We start from the raw sequence: 17,095 nt of genomic DNA on the forward strand, positions 1-17,095 counted from the left end.
CTTTTTCTTGGTCTGCCGATACTTCTTCGTCTATTTTTTATCTCATGCGATTCGTACTATCCTCTGCCATTCTACTAATGTGTTCGTTCCACTCCTGTTTCGGTTTTGTCACCCATCCATTTATGTCTTCTATATTGCATGCTCTTCTTATGTTTTCGCTTCTATCCCCATCCAACAGACTTTTCCCTGATATTCGTCGAAGTATTTTCATCTCTGTTGTTTCTAGTAGTCGTCTCGTTTTACATGTATCAGGTCTTGTCTCTACCGTGTATGTTAATATAGGTTTAGATGCTGCTTTATGGATTCTTGTTTTTGTGTCTTGTCTTACTTGTTTGTTCTTCCAGAATGTGTTATCAAGAGATCCCGCCGCTTTACTTGCCTTTAAGCTTTGTTGTCGTACTTCTTCTTCGCGATCTCCGTAACTAGTTATATCTATTACCCGATATGTAAACCTTGCTTCCTGCTTTATTATTTTCCCATCAATTTCAATTTTACATCGTAGTGGGTATTAAGATGTTGTTATACATTTATTTTTTCTGCTGATATTATCATATTGTATTTATTGGCTGTTCTATTAAAGATGTGTGTTCATCTTTGGAGCTCGTCCTCTGTCTCTGCGATTAATGCGGCGTCGTCATAAGCGGAAACATAAGAAGAGCATGCAATATAGAAGACATAAATGGATGGGTGAAAAAACGGAAACAGGAGTGGAACGAACACATTAGTAGAATATGTTCGTCCCACTCTTCGTTCTTTCGTTCTTTCGTTCTTTCAAAGAAGAAGAAGAAGAAGAAGAAGAAGTGGAAACAATATATTATTATGTATCTTAAAACTAAGTTGTATTTATGTATAAGGTAAACACCTGTTTTTTTAATGCAGAATATTAGTAAATATTATTAAGCAAAAAAGTACGTGAATTTATTGCACCGAATGCACATGAAACGAGAAAAGTGAGTTTTAGTCTCTGCAAATTTTCTACCATTATTTGCTGATTTTTTTGCGTAACACGTTCTTCTGGCCAAACTTTGAATTTTCTCTATATGGTGACCTTTACGAGCAACCATATATTTCCTCTATATAATGGCATATGTTGCTCTGGATTAGTTAGTCCAAAGAAATCTACCAGTTAACAAAACAACTCTTCCTTGAAAGATGTGATGGACATGTTCGTTACTTTTTGGTAAATTATATAGACGTTGACCACAGCTGACCCCAGAAGGAGCTTAATTGCTATTTTACGATACCATTTCATTGATTTTGGTAATGCTATAGAGTAAGACTTTATATGGTCGGACTAGTTGGATTTTCAACTATTCCTCCGCTTTGATGGACGTCTACAATTTTAGCAGTATGCTTTATACCAGGGGTGTCCAACTTGCAATGCCTCAAGGGCCAAAACTAAAACCTTTGATGTTGTCGCGGGCCATATAATAATTTTGTTACAAGTAATAACAAAATAAAGTGAGGTATACAAATAATTAAAACAAAAAAGAGTATTATTTCTTTTATTGCTCAACAACTACATTTTTTTATAAACGTAAAATTTATTGATATATACACTTTTCAATAATCAAACAAACATTGCAAAAGCAACGAAACAGATGAATCCAATTAGTGTGAGGACTGTGGTCGATCAGCTTTATCCGCCAATGAAGAAATGTCCACCTCCAGTTCAGTTGTAGACACTCTCACAAGATGACGTAAGGAAGAATCAGTAAGGTTGCTTCTATTTTTATTTTATATGTATTTCATGGAGAAAAAGGCACTTTGACATGTATATGTTCTTCCGAACATTGACGTCATTTTCAGTCCAAAATCAAATCAATCCAAAATTTTCAGGTTTGGGAATTTCTCCTTTGACAGTAATTTAAAATTCAGGTCCCTTTTCTTGTCTGGTAATTAGGAACATGTCTGCTTGAAGATCACATAACTCAAGCTGTAAGTTGGGTGGTTGATCATCAATGGTTGCTTCAAGAGGGTTATTATAAAGTAGTACACTGCTTTTGAGACTTTCAATTTCTTCAAATATTGTACTGAATTCATCAATAACTTGTTCAATTTGTGAAATGCAGGATGAAAACTCAATATTTTCCTCACCGTTGAATTCTTCTGCTATTTGCAGACAGCTAGGGAAGTGTGTCAGGTTGTTCTTTTCCAAAGCACGTTTAAACACGTTCAGCTTATTCCGGAATCCGTTTATCATTCCGATAAAATCTGAAACCGTCTGGTTTCTTCCTTGAAGACTCAAGTTTAACATGTTAAGATGATTAGTCAGATCTGTTATAAAAGCTAACTGTCTTAAGAATTCTGGATCCTTAAACTTATCTTTTAGTTCAGTTGTGTCAGATGAAACGTATTTGTTGAAGAATGCAGGGATTTCCTTTCTTATGGCAAAAAATCGTTCCATGCTCTTTCCTGCACTCAGCCACCTTACCTGGTTGTACATTAGCAAGTCTCCATACTCAGCCTCTGTTTCCACTAAAAACTGCTTAAGTTGCCTGTGTAAAAGAGATCGATTTTCACCTCTAATCATATTTATAATCTTAATCACGGTTTGGAAAACTTGATCTTCCTTGACTGATTTTCCACATAAAGCTCCCTGATATATAATACAATGAATTGTTGGGCAAGTGACACCATTCTTTCGAAGCAGACCCACTAATCCAATTTTTTTACCTGTCATTGATGGGGCCCCGTCTGTTGCTATGGCTAGACATTTATCAAAGCCTCCAATTCTGTCAACTGTTTTCTTCACAGCCTCATAGATGTCTTTTCCTTTTGTTGTTCCATAAAGAGGACAAATATCAAATAACTCCTCTTTACTGGTAAAATCATCAAAAGTAGTGCGCACAAATATTAACAGCTGACTAACATCAATTTGATCAGTGTTTTCATCCAAACAAAGTGAGAAATATGAACTTTTCTTAACCAGGCTAAGCATAGATTTTTCTACTTGCTCACCCATAGAAACAATCCTTCTTTGTATGGTTTGATGTAAAAGTGGCACTGATTCAAATTTCTCCACCATTTTAGAATCACTTGGCCATTTCAACAGCACATTTTTTTATCAAATTGCCATAAGTGAAAGGTTTTTTGCCATTTTTGCCTTGAAAGATGCATGCAAAAAATACGTTTGAGAGTGTAATATTTTATTGAACATACCAGTTTGCTGTTTAAGCTTTTTCTTTAAATCTGCAACTAGGGCACGCCGACTTTCATTTGTGTACGTAGCATACTTATTTTCATGCACTGTTGTGTAATGTCTTCTCAGATTATATTCTTTAGGCACTGAAACGACATTCATGCACACTAAGCACTGCAACTTGTTTCGTGTTCGTTACACGTCCGCGAAGCGGCACGCGGTACAGTACTTGTGATGTAAAAACACTACTAAACCATAAAATATAAAATAAATTAAAAATCTTTTTTCACAGTGGCAGCATTTAAAGAAAATATATGCTTTTCGAAAATCTTACGTGGGTCACAACAAATAGCCTCGCGGGCCGGATGCGGCCCGCGGGCCGCCAGTTGGACAACTCTGCTTTATACTCAGCATAAGCACTTCATGTTTGTCCTTCCACTTAGTTACTATTACACGTGTGTTACTCTCCATCCCAATTATCTCTCCTTTCTTAATTTAGCACCTATCACTTCTTTCTAATTAAATTTTCTGGTTTGCCTCAATATCTCTGTATTCTCCCTATATTCTCTTTTATATAATTTATATATCCATTTATATTTTTTTGATACATGATGGTTAGCTGCTTGTATAGCTTGTCGGTTTCATATTTTAGTAGTTTGGGTGGGACCTGATGATTTCCTGTTTTTCAACACTTGACATACTTGTTTGACTTCTCTGCTGTCATTCCCAAGCGAGGATACTATTGTATTTAAGAGTATGTTTGTAGATATGTTCTTTCTTGGTGAAAATGACAAGAGAAAAAACCAATGCCAAAAATATCATATTTTTACGAATTGAATTCGCCGTAGCCCATATAACGGTTGCATCTCGAGACGATGAGAAGCTTCCAGTGATGTATCGAGCGCGGGAGAGATCGACCCATCAAACAAACGAATTAGAGGTGGACTACTCCAGAATATTCCAGTACATAATAACTTTTTTATATAAGCAGCTCCGATATTAGCTAAGTTTAGTGGATAAGATATTTCCGTGCTGTAAACTTATAAATAAATATATTTATATAAATTAAGAACCGCTCGTCTTATTTAAAAACGGTAAAATATACTACAACCCGTACTTGAGCCACTTTAACACACATCTATAAATATTAAAATCTTTCAATAATATTAATCCCATGTTATCTTAACGTTAACGAAAATTACCAAAATTTTTTTGGTTTCTATTAATATATTTTCCGTCGTTTCCCGATACAAATCACTCAACTTTTAATTGAGTAATTAGGATATTTTTACAAATTTTGATGTTTACATGCCAAACTTTTTAATTTGTCTTGGTCGCTGGATCTAATTAAAAGTCTGATAACTTTTTTAATTATAATAATCGAGCCAATACTGATTATAATTTTTTACGTTAAGCCCAAGTATTTTCGTTATACTTACAAAAAAAGCTGTAAGAAAAAATAATTGGTAGATTGAATAACATCGTAGGCATCGTTGCTCTTTAAATACCCTCTCGGATTGACGTTTACGAAGAAATTACGTAGAAAGAAAGGGTTTACACAAGATGCAAACAAAACTTAAATTGCAAAAATGAGATCTGCATTTTAACGAAAATTTGAAAACAACAACATGAAAATATAAATAATTTCTCGGATTTTAATCAATCAATTGCTCATTAAATTTGAATCGATCAAAACAATAACCAAATTTTTTTTTTGATTATTTAATTTAATTTCATCAAGAATCCCATGCAACTTTGATCTCATGTGATTTCATTGCTTTCATAGCTGCTTGACTATCGACGGAGGGCTAAACAACGTTGAGGTATAAAGTATGATATTATGCTACAACTGATGAATTATTTGATATAATTCATAATGAGCACTTCGCAATTGGGCATGGCGAACGCAATCATATGGTTTCCGATATAAATAAACTATTAGAATATAAAGGAGGAAAATACAGTTAAGATTTGATTTCACGTACAGTGCGCCTGTGCATCCTCTTATACGTATTTCGGCCTAATAGGCCTCTTCAGAACGGCTTTCACAGTCGCTCTGAACGTGAAAATAAATCTTTTCTGTCTTAGGAAGCAACTCTAACATGGCTTCGTATAGACGCAAATAGCGACATCTGATATTAAAATCCGTAAACTAATTTTCGAAACCAAATTCAGAATTTTGCTTTAATCTGTGCCTTCTAAGAATTGCAAGGCAAAACAAACGTTGATAAAGATGTTATTAGAGACATGGGGAATCTAAAAATTACATTCCACAACATATCTCCCCAACTAAGCAAATTCTTAGCGAATTGGTTATTGGAATTGGAATTGGTTTTATTATTAGAATATAATTATTTTAGGTACGAAAACTGGTGTATTAAAACAGAAGTTCGTAAGGTACGGGTTTAATCCAGTAGCAAAAAATTAGTTTTATTGGAAAATATAACTGATTCAATAAAAGAGAATGAAATAACTCTCATACAAGCTGCAGCGGAAAACAGCATATTAGGCAGCCCAGGTTACAAACTTTGCCAATGCAAAAGTGGTTGTAAAAATAATAAGTGTGCATGTCGTACAAGCAATAAAATTTGTAATTCAAAACGCCATGGTTCACTATCTTGTCAAAATAACCATGATTAGTCTATAATACATCATGGATCATTTTATTTATTTATTAGCATTGGCAATGGCAATTTGCTCCTGGCCACTGCCGTTATTGAACGTTTATTTATGAAAACTCTAATTTTAAGTTATTTTTTAACAACATTGACCAATAGCTAATGTCATTGTCAGTAAAGGCCGACATTGACATTGCATTAATAACCAGGGGAAATGGACATTCACAACAATGCCTTGTCTTGGGAAGAACGATAAATGTAAAAGATAAGCAAAGAAACCTGATAGTGTTGCCGAGATAGGGCATTTGGGCCTGTAGGACCCATCGCCGGCTCTTCGGGCTTCTTCCGATCCCCGGAATTGGATCGGGTATTCACCATCTTTGGTTTGTCGCTGGTAGAAAGGTTAAATACTACCGCTGTTATAAATAACAGTTCCAGTGACAAATATCTGTTATAGGTAACGGTTCCAAGGAACAGTTACAGAGTAACAGAGCAAAAATGGAAAACAGATAGGTAAAAATGATCTAAGTATTCCTTGACTTACGGAAGGAATAACTTAGTAAACAATTAAATTAAATGGTATAAAAATATAATGCAAAGAAAAAAATGTTTCTAAGTGTTTCTTGACTTGCGGAAGAACGACTTATAATAGAAAATAAGAAAAATCAAATATAGAAAAGATGTGGAAATATTGCTAAGGAAAGAAACAACTTAGCATAAAATAGAAAATGAAAGAGACAAATGTAATAAGTATTTTCTTAACTTAAGGAAGAAAATATCTTAGATAAAATATCGGAAATAATAATGCAACAATGATTATGAAAATATTTCTAAGTGTTCTTTTGAGTTACCGGAAAAGAACGGCTTAGACAAACAATTAAAATAACAAGTCAAATATTCAGAGAAATATTTCTAAGAGTTCTTTGACTTACCGGAAAGAACTACTTAGACAAAGTACAAATCAAAATATAAAATAGAAAAAGCAAGATAAATATTTCTAAGTGTTCTTAACTTACGGAAGAACAACTTAGACACAAAATACAAGAAAAATAAACAAAAATAATCAAATAAAATATCAAACAATCAGTACATGAACAAATATAGATCAATGTAATATTCTAACCTGAAAAGGTCTGAATATACAATAATGCTAAAATAAAAATGGTATATAAGAAATCAGAAATAAAACAATAACTTAGTAGGAACAATAATAGCACCGACTAGGTCTACAGTAGAAGAGGCAAGCTCGACTGATCGATGAGAGAAAATCTACCTGCTTTTATATAAAACAAATCCTTTGTTTTACGTAGCGAAAGTGGAATTTCCCTGCATCGAATCAATTCGAAATTTGGATTTGGCCAAACTTGGAATTCCCAAGTATTTTTACCGATATCCAAATTCCTTGATGGGTCCGGCACGGCTGTCAGCTCCCGGCTGACACGCCTCCGGAGGACAATAGTGGACGAAGACCAAATATGTCAAAGATGGAAAGAATATTTCGATGAGCTGCTAAATCGCGAAGTGACTATTATAGAAAATTATAATGTTCCTAAACCCCGTATAGTAGTAGAAGAAATACCAAAGCCCACAAGAGAAGAAATTGAACAAATATTAAAAGTATTATTGGGAAAATCACAGTAGTTGGCTGTATACTATAGTTAAAGAACTTACACAGAAGTGAAAAACTTTGTATATTAGTATAAAACATTTAATTAAAACTTGGTAAAAGTGTCCTCCAAAATTTATAGATGCATAAAGTTTTCAATCTAGCTTAGATCAACCTCCTTGCCATCTTTTGGTACTTGTAGCTAACACTAAAATTGAAGTAGAGACATCAATATATGATTTAGATATTTAAATTTAAATTATAATGCGACCGTAGGTCAATGACAATGACAAAGAAGCCACAAAAGACGAAGCTCCATGGCAGAAAGTTCAAGACAGAAACAAAAGAAGAAGACAGTTAGTTGTTGGAACTCGTGCTGGATCTGTCAAAGGTGTTCCAAAATATGTGGATCTACATGTGTATCGCATTGATCCTAGCACCAATGTGACTGCAATGGAAAATCTTCTAAAACCCCATTTTCCGGAAGTGCTTTGCGAGTCTATGGAGTCTCGCTACCCAAGTCTTTACTCATCATTTAAGGTCCGAATATATCAAAATAATTTCAATAAAGCTATGGATCCAGCACTCTGGTCTGAAAATGCATGTGTGAACAATTTTTTGTACCTACGGAAAAATCAGAGGTTCCAGAGGTAATGTTTAACCCTAAATTAATGTTATTAAATGTTCAAAGTATAAATAACCATAAAATATGTGACATTGTTGTGGATATTAATACATTTAAAAATATAGAAATCTTATGTCTAACAGAATTATGGGAAACCATTGACTCTATTAATAATGTATACATTGATGGATTTACTATGAGTAGTAGTTATTGTAGAAACTCTTCAGTAAGAGGAGGTGGTGTAGGAATATTCGTAAAGAGAAATGTAAACGCTCATAATATTAATGTTAAAAAATTCTGTTCTGATAAACATTCAGAGTTTTGTTGTTCTTTAATTTGGGGTAAAAACAATAATATCTTTTACATATTGAATTGCTACCGATCTCCGTGTGGAGATGTAAATATTTTTTTAAATAATCTTGACTGTCTTTTAAATTATTTATACAAGCCAAATGCATGTTATATTATTTGTGGTGACTTTAATATTGATATGAAAACGTCAAACAATAACCAAACAAAACTACTTAATTGCTTATCTGCTTATAACATACATACTAATCTTGTCAAATGGCCTACAAGAGTAACAAATACCAGCATAACAACAATTGATAATATTTTTGTAAATTTTTCTAATTTAGATACATCATGTATTCTTGACAACACTGTGTCTGATCATAGAACTGTTTTAGTCGAACTTGAAATCGATATATCGAAATTGCCTATGTCTTGTCAAAAGAGATATTTTTCAGAGAGTGGGATAGATAATTTTGTTACGAGTCTTGTGCTGGAAGATTGGAATCTTGTTTATGGTATACTTGATACTAATTTGGCTTTTAATGTGTTTGTTGATATTTTTTCGTATTATTTTAACATTAATTTTCCATTGCAAAATAAACGTATTATAAATGATTGTAAAAAATGGGTAAACACTGAAGTAAGCTTATCTAGTAGTAACTTAAAAAACTTGCATGTTTTATCTAGATCCTGTCCGTGTCTTCGTGAATATTACAAGTTAGAAAAAAAGAAACACCAGAAACTTTTATGTTTGACAAAGAAAAATTATTACCAGAATATTATTTCATCATCAGATAATCCATTAAAAAGTGCCTGGAGACTTGTTGCCGACGTGACTAATAATGTTGACAATAATAGAAGGAAAAATATATGTCTAAAATCAGATGAAAATTGTGTAATAGAGGAATGCCCTATTGTTGCTAACGTGTTCAATGTTTTCTTTAAGAATGCTCCAATTGAGGTACGTTCTAAAATTCCCAGTCATCAAAATAGTACTTTAAGGAAACCGCCTTATAATGAAAATGACAGTTTTTTACAATTATGTCCTTACACTCCAAATGAGCTGAGTGAATTATTGATAGGAAAATTGAAATCTTCAAAATCGTGTGGATTTGATGAAATACCTCAATTTTTATTAAAAAAAGTAATTCCATTCATATTATCACCTTTAACATTTCTAATAAACTTGTCTTTTTGCAATGGTATTTTCCCGGATTATCTAAAGGTGGGAAAAGTCGTTCCTGTACATAAGAAAGGTGATCCAAAGAATATTAGTAATTATCGCCCAATAACTGTCCCTTCAGTGTTTTCAAAAATATTCGAATACTGTTATCTTAACAGATTAAACTCTTATTTATTGGAGAAAGGTATTGTTAGTAAATATCAGCATGGCTTTCAGGCAGGTAAGTCTACAAATACAGCAGTTCATTCATTTTATGAGACTTTAACTAACTATATTGATGCGGATGAATGCCCTGTCCGGATTTTTTGTGATCTCAGTAGGGCATTTGACTGTGTCGATCATACGTTACTCATTAATAAGTTAGAAAATATTGGAATAAAAGATCTCTCTCTAAAATGGATAGAATCCTACCTATCAGAACGTCGTCAGTATGTCTCCTTAACAGATGTATCCCAACAATCAGTAAATATTTGCAAATCAGATTACATTTACATTCATATGGGTGTACCACAAGGTTCTGTAATTGGCCCAATATTATTTCTTATTTACTTTAATGATATTGTCTCAATAAATTCTGTTGTACAGTTTACACTTTATGCAGATGATACTTCAATACTTATATCAGATAAATCACATATATCTCTTGAAAATAAATGTAACGAACTTTTGTGTGATCTTAGTAATTGGTTTTCCTCGAATTACTTACATCTTAATGCGGATAAAACGCATGCTATTCATTTCCACAATAGACAGAAACATCTGTTAGATATCGAACTATCAATATATTCTAAACAAATTGAAAAAGTTCATTGCCTAAAGTTTTTGGGTTTGTATGTTGATGAATGTCTCAATTGGAAAAGGCAATGTGATGATATTATTTCCAAAATGAACTCATCATGCTACCTACTTCGAAACCTCAAAGATATACTAAGTGAAAAACAGCTAATTATGCTGTATTATGCTCAGGTGGAGTCTCGTTTGCGGTATGGCATAGTATTTTGGGGTAGGTCTTGTAAATTCGGTGAAGTCTTTCTGTCTCAAAAGAGAATAGTCCGTTGTATTGCTGGTATTTCTCGAATCACTAGCTGTAAGAGTTACTTTACTAGATATAAACTTTTAACTGTGCCGTGTTTATATATTTTTGAAGTTTGTGTTTTTATTCATTCAAATCTTGAGAAATTTAAAACTAATAGTCAAATTCACAATATAAATACAAGGCAGAATCAAAAATTACATGTGCCTTTTTCTAAAGGAAATATGCATTTTTACTCACCTGCAATAATAGGTCAAAGAATATATAATAAGTTACCCGAGCCAATAAAAAAATGTAAGAATATGAAAATATTTAAATTAACTTTAAAAGATTTTTTATTGCAGAATACGTTTTATTCTGTTGATGAATATTTTAGTAGTTGACATTATTTTAAGTATACACTAGTAATTTTACATTTTCTATTTGTGTTTGTCTTGTAATGTTAGGTTTAGCGTAATTTTAGATTTATATTTATATTTACTTATTTTGTTTACTAAACTGTGACTGATCCTATACAAATTGTATTTGTCAAAAAGGAAATAAAGTATTATTATTATTATCCCAGATTTAGCCATACGGCTCTCACTCCCTCTAAGGGGAAAATTCACTCATCCCAGATACCTACGGTATCAAAAGGATTGAGCTCTGGTGGGACTCTTTCCGTGTTATCGAGCCCTAGGTGACTTGGTATGCTGGAGTATCTCCCAAAAATTTTCGTACACATCTGGATGTTGAGAGAAGTACAGCTTTCTGCATGGTCTTGTAGATATGTTCATTCAGACCTAGCTTTCTTATGTTTTCTAGGAGGTTCTTCGGAATAACTCCAGTAGTAGAGAGAATAATAGGTATTGTCTGGGTACTTTCCATTCTCCACTGTCTTCGTATTTGAATTTCCAGATCCCTGTATTTGGCGATCTTTTCGTTTTGTTTAATACGAAGATTATTGTTGTTGGGTATCGCCACATCAATTAGTGTTGTTTGTCTCTTTAGTTTATTAACTAGTATGAGATCTGGTCTATTATGTGCCACTGTTTGGTCTGTGAGAACAGTGCGGTCCCAGTATAGCTTGTAGTTATCATTCTCAAGTATACTTTCAGGAGCGTATTGATAATATGGGAGATGGTTTGTTTGGAGAAGTCCCAGTTTGATGGCTATCTCTTGATGAAGGATCTTTCCTACTGAGTCATGCCGTTCCTTATAGTCAGTTGCAGCAAATGCCTGGCAACCCCCGGTAATGTGTTGGATGGTTTCTTGAGCTTGACATCCATATCGGCATTTGTCATTTTGGACCTGAGGGTCTTTGACGATATATTTCAGGTAATTTTTTGTTGGTATAACCTAATCCTGAATGGTGAGTAATGAACCTTCTGTTTCAGGGAACAACTTTCCTGATATTATTATTATTATTATTATTATTATTATTATTATTATTATTATTATTATTACAATGGTTGTATATGTTAATACTTAAAGAGAAACATGCTTCCTTGCTCGACTTGAACTCGTGGTACTTGTCAGTTAAAACGACAAAGACCAACCTGTGTCGTTTTAAGTACCAAAAGAAGGCACTAAGGATGATCTGAGCTAGATCGAAAACGTTATGCATCTATAAATTTTGAAGGACACTTTTAACAAGTTTTAATTAAATGTTTTTATACCAATATACAAATTTTGAAGTTTTTTACTTCTGTATAAATATTAAAAGATACGAAAAATCAAAACGCTCCGAAGAGAGCGGCATTGTGGGAGAGAACTTGAAATATGAAGGAGAGGCTTTACGAAATCAACTTCGTGAGCTAATAGTAGAAGCGTAGAATGCCGAAGAAATGCTCCAAGAATGGAACAAGTCCATGGGAAGCATACGCAAACTATAGAGAAATATCTTTGTTAGAGGTAATATACAAAGTGCTCGCCATACTAATTAAAAAACAATTAGAAATATATGAGGAGAAGAATCTAGGGGAATACCACGGAGGATTTCGCAAGGGAAGACCAACAAGCGAACAAAATTTTATGCTAATACAAATTCTTATCAATTGCTATGAATAAACATTTTAGCACAAGTACTTTACATTGTATATTGTAGGCACATATATGCATTTGTTGTTTATTTTGGTGGCCTGATCTCTTCCGGTGATTCTTAGCACCCTCTGCTCCAACACTGTTCTGACCGCCACCTTGGTCAGGGAAATTGGAACCGCCGGGGACTGAGGGCCGTACACTTCATGTATCCATCATGAGGGGAAATTTGGCCTTGAAACGCCGCGCTGGCCAAGCGTGTTGGCGAGTTTTAGAGTTGTAGTAGAAGGAAATATAGTGACCCGTCTGCCTTCGGAAACCTAATCGCCATTCGGGGTCGGAAGAAACAAGAGTTAGCCAAGAGAGGCTGATAGGAAAGATTAAAGACATTTCACTCAAGATAAGTTGAAAAAGAGTAAAATGTGAAGGCCCTTATGATCCGCCAGGTGCGTTTCATAAGCGTATGAGTATTTATTCACTTTGTGTTCCCGCTCATACCTCGGGGTGTTGACTACAGACTATATGGCTCGTCCAGCATGCCATAGCATGAGGAATAGGGTGCACGCCATTTTTACAAAGTTGTCACCTCACTCCATGGCCTGACCATTGAACAGTTCAAAAGATCCGTGTGTATCAAAGGGCGATGGAGCGTGCTATGTTGGGCGTTTCACTACGAGACAAGATCCCAAATCGCCAGCTACGACAAAGAACAGGAGTGGCTGATACAGTAGAGAGTGTAGCAACACTGAAATGGAACTGGGCAGGTTACGTGGCTCGAATAACGGATAATAGATGGACAAAGCGGATACTGGAATGGAGACCAAGAGATGATGCCTACCGAAGCAAAGGTCATCCACCAACACGTTGGACTGACGATCTAAAACGTTGTCATAGGAATTAGATGCAAGAGGCACAAGATCGAAATAGATGGAAAATTATGAGGGAGATCTATGTCCAGCAGTGGATAAGCGAAGATTGAATTATGATGATGACTTTACATTGATTACAAAGCCGCCTACGATACAATAGACAGAAACAAATTATTAGAAACGCTAAAAGAATTTCAAGTGCCAGAAAAATAGTAAGATTGGTAAGAATAACCATTTGTGATGTGAAATGTAATGGTACAGTCTCAGAAGAATTCGAAGTAGAAAGGTGTTCTTGAAAAAAGTGTAGGAGAAAGTGGGATAAATATGTCCGTGACTCTTTTCTACAAAGAGCACTTGTGCTTAGCGTATGATGATACTGTGGTTCTCATTGCAAGAAATGGAAAAGAACTCACAAGTAAAGCAAAAAGACTGATTCGGAAAAGTTATAAAGGGTAATTAAAAGTTAATATTAATAAATCCAAGTACGTGAAATTCTCGAGCGAAAAAAACCAAAGATATATCTTGTAACAGAAAAATAAAAGTATACAAAACTATAATTAGTCCCATAATGCAATACGCTGCCGAGACATGGACTATGAACAAAACCATACAGAACAGATGGAAACATGGGAAAAAAAGACTGTTCGAAGAATGTTTGGTGTAAAGTAGTAGAGGAAGAATGGAGAAGACGATCTATTGTAGAAGTGTACCAATTATATGCTAATCCTACAACAACAAAAGTAGTGGAAAAACGTAGACTAGAATGGCTCGGACATCTAGAAAGAATGCAAGGTAGTCAACAAGTCAAGAGTTGGAGAGTACCTTCTTCTTTTTCTTCTTCCTTCTTGTATGTAGACTTTAATTAATGTTTTTTCTTCAATATTAGCCTCCTAAATTGTTTAAATTATCGCACCATCTTTTTCTTGGTCTGCCAATACTTCTTCGTCCATTTGGTGACTTACGTCGTGCTATTCGTACTATCCTATCCTCTGCCATTCTACTAATGTGTTCGTTCCACTCCTGTTTCCGTTTTGTCACACATCCATTTATGTCTTCTATATTGCATGCTCTTCTTATGTTTACGCTTCTCTCCCTATCCAACAGACTTTTCCCTGATATTTGTCGAAGTATTTTCATCTCTGTTATTTATAGTAGTCGTCTCGTTTAAGATGTGTCATGTCTTGTCTCCGCCGTGTATGTTAATGTAGGTCTAATTGCTGCTTTATAGATTCTTGTTTTTATGTCTTGTCTTAGGTGTTTGTTCTTCCAGATTTTGTCATTAAACGATTCCGCCGCTTTACTTGCTTTTAAGCTTTGTTGTGGTACTTTTTCTTCAACATCTCCGTAACTAGTTATATCTATTCCCAGATATCTAAACCTTGCTTCCTGCTTTATTATGTTCCCATCAATTTCCATTTTACATCATAGTGCCTATTTGTATGTTATCATACATTGGTTTTTTTCTGTTGATATTATCAAATTGTATTTCTTGGCTGTTGTATTGAATATATGTGTTAATCTTTGGAGCTCGTCTTCTGTCTCGGCGATTAATGCGGCGTCGTCTGCATAACATAATATTTGGATTTCTTTGTTTCCCATTCTGTAATCATGAACTTTACGTACTGCTTGTATTATTTCGTCCATTATTATATTAAAGAGAAGTGGGCTTAACGGGTCATCCTGACTGACTCCGCTTTGTACTGGTATACACTTACTTAACTGTGTTAGTTTTCCATTTATCTTTGCCTGTATTCGATTATGTAAGTAGATGTTTTCGATGGTTTGTATAATATTAATTGGTATGTTTCTTTTATACAGTAGGTGTAAGGCGTCTTCGACTTGGATACGATCAAAAACCTTTGTCAGGTCTCTAAAACATAGATATGTTGGTTTATTGTACTCGATTCACTTTTCTCTGTTTTATCTTTGTACAAATACGGTGTCTACGCTGGATCTTTCGGATCTGAATCCTTGTTGTTCATATGATAAAGTTTTTAATTTATTGATTTTGTTGGTTCGGACTTTTGTGCTAAGCTTAAGTGCGGTGTTCAGTAGATTTTATACCTCTATAATTGTTGGGGTCTTCTTTATATCCTTTCTTGGACATTGGTATTATTATGCTGTTTCTCTATGCGTCTGGTATCTTGGAGTGTAATATTAGTTTTTGTATAAGTTTTGTTATATCTAGCGTTATAATTTCTTCTTTGTGTTTTAGAAGCTGGTTGGTTATTTCGTCTGGTCCTGATGATTTTATATTTTTGAGTGAATTTATGGCTATCTCTATTTCCCGAAAACTTATTTTCTTTTTCGTGTCTTAATTCAGGTTTGTTATTGTGTTGATTACACAACACAATAACAAACCTATGATGGAGCCCCATCGGATACGGGGGGGCAGTTTTGCTTTAAGTGAAAGAAGCCCAGCTTCAAAACTCAACCAAACAACAACAACAAAAAGAAAGAAAAGCCAGAGAAAACTCGCACTTGGCACATGGAACGTACAAGGATGGCGAATAAAGGACAAAGAGGTAATGGCGGAATTCGAAAGAATGAAACTAGATATAATGATAATGACTGAGACGAAAAAGAAAGGAAACGGTACCGAAAAAATGGGAGAAGTCATTCACTGTTGGAGCGGAATAGATAAGAAAGAAAGGCAAAACCAGGAATTGCAATTATACTGAAAAAGAAATGGGAACACGCAATCGAAAACTGGGAACCAATAAACGAAAGAATTGCCAAGCTTAACTTAAAAGTATACGGAAGACAAATTATCTTACTAGCAGTATACGGTCCAACAGAAGACAGCTCAATTGCAGAAAAAGAACAATTCATAGAACAACTGCAAGAAGAAATCGAAAAGAGAAAGAAGAACCAAGAAATAATTATCGCCGGTGACCTAAATGGAAGAACAGGAAGAAAAGAAAACGACAGAACAGTTGGTAGATTTGGAGAAGATATAATGAACGATAACGGGGAGAGATTGATTGAGCTATGCGAAATAAACAACTTAAAGATCACAAACGGCTTCTACAAACATAAAAACATACAGAAATAAACTTGGACACAAGAAACAAGAAAATTGAGGTCTATTATTGATTATGTTATAGTAAACCACGAAAGCTCTATAAAAATAAAAGACGTAAGAGTAAAGCGAGGCGCAGAATGCGGCACAGATCACAAACTAGTAATCGCTTGGATGGAATTCCCCTTCATATGGACCCAACAGAAACCGACCCAGGGAGAGTCTGACCAAGTTACGGCTCCGGCTACACCTGTCAATACGTGCTCAACACAAGAAAAGAAATTCAAAATCAATTTATTAGAAGAAGACTCAATAAAAGACCTATATAAACGAAGATTGGACCAAAAGCTAGAAGAGTTTCGGTATGAATCATTAGAACAAACATACGAACACATAAAAACCTGCATGAAGACAGCAGCCCTAGAAGCTCTTGGAGAAGTGGACCAAAAATACACCCAACAAACTACGAAATTAACCGAAGACACACTAACATGCATAAAAGAGAAAAAAGAACTTCATATAAAATACCTGAACACAAAAAACTATGAGGACTTGGAACTATACGGAAAAAAAATAAAGAAGTGAAAAGAAAAGTAGCAAATGAAAAAAATTAAAGATGGGAAAAAACATGCACAGAGATAGAACAGCACATAGGAGGAACGAGAAATTCAGAGTCATGGCGCA

The 17,095-nt window shown here is 34.4% G+C and overlaps 2 protein-coding genes across 2 annotated transcripts in view; one reads left to right on the top strand and one right to left on the bottom strand.

Moving 5' to 3' along the window:
* Positions 1 to 17,095, top strand: part of LOC140451432 (somatostatin receptor type 2-like) — a 1,059,667-nt gene that overhangs the window by 69,771 nt on the left and 972,801 nt on the right. The gene's annotated exons all lie outside the window — the stretch shown is intronic.
* Positions 1,868 to 3,028, bottom strand: LOC140451316 (general transcription factor II-I repeat domain-containing protein 2A-like). The gene has a single exon (XM_072545064.1). The coding sequence runs from the start codon at positions 3,026 to 3,028 to the stop codon at positions 1,868 to 1,870; it is 1,161 nt and encodes a 386-aa protein (XP_072401165.1).

Source organism: Diabrotica undecimpunctata, chromosome 9, assembly GCF_040954645.1.
Source record: "Diabrotica undecimpunctata isolate CICGRU chromosome 9, icDiaUnde3, whole genome shotgun sequence".
NCBI classification, from domain to species: domain Eukaryota; kingdom Metazoa; phylum Arthropoda; class Insecta; order Coleoptera; family Chrysomelidae; genus Diabrotica; species Diabrotica undecimpunctata.

Excerpts from the sequence above, each read along its gene's own strand:
- LOC140451316 (XM_072545064.1), bottom strand. The coding sequence starts at position 3,028 with ATGGTGGAGAAATTTGAATCAGTGCCACTTTTACATCAAACCATACAA.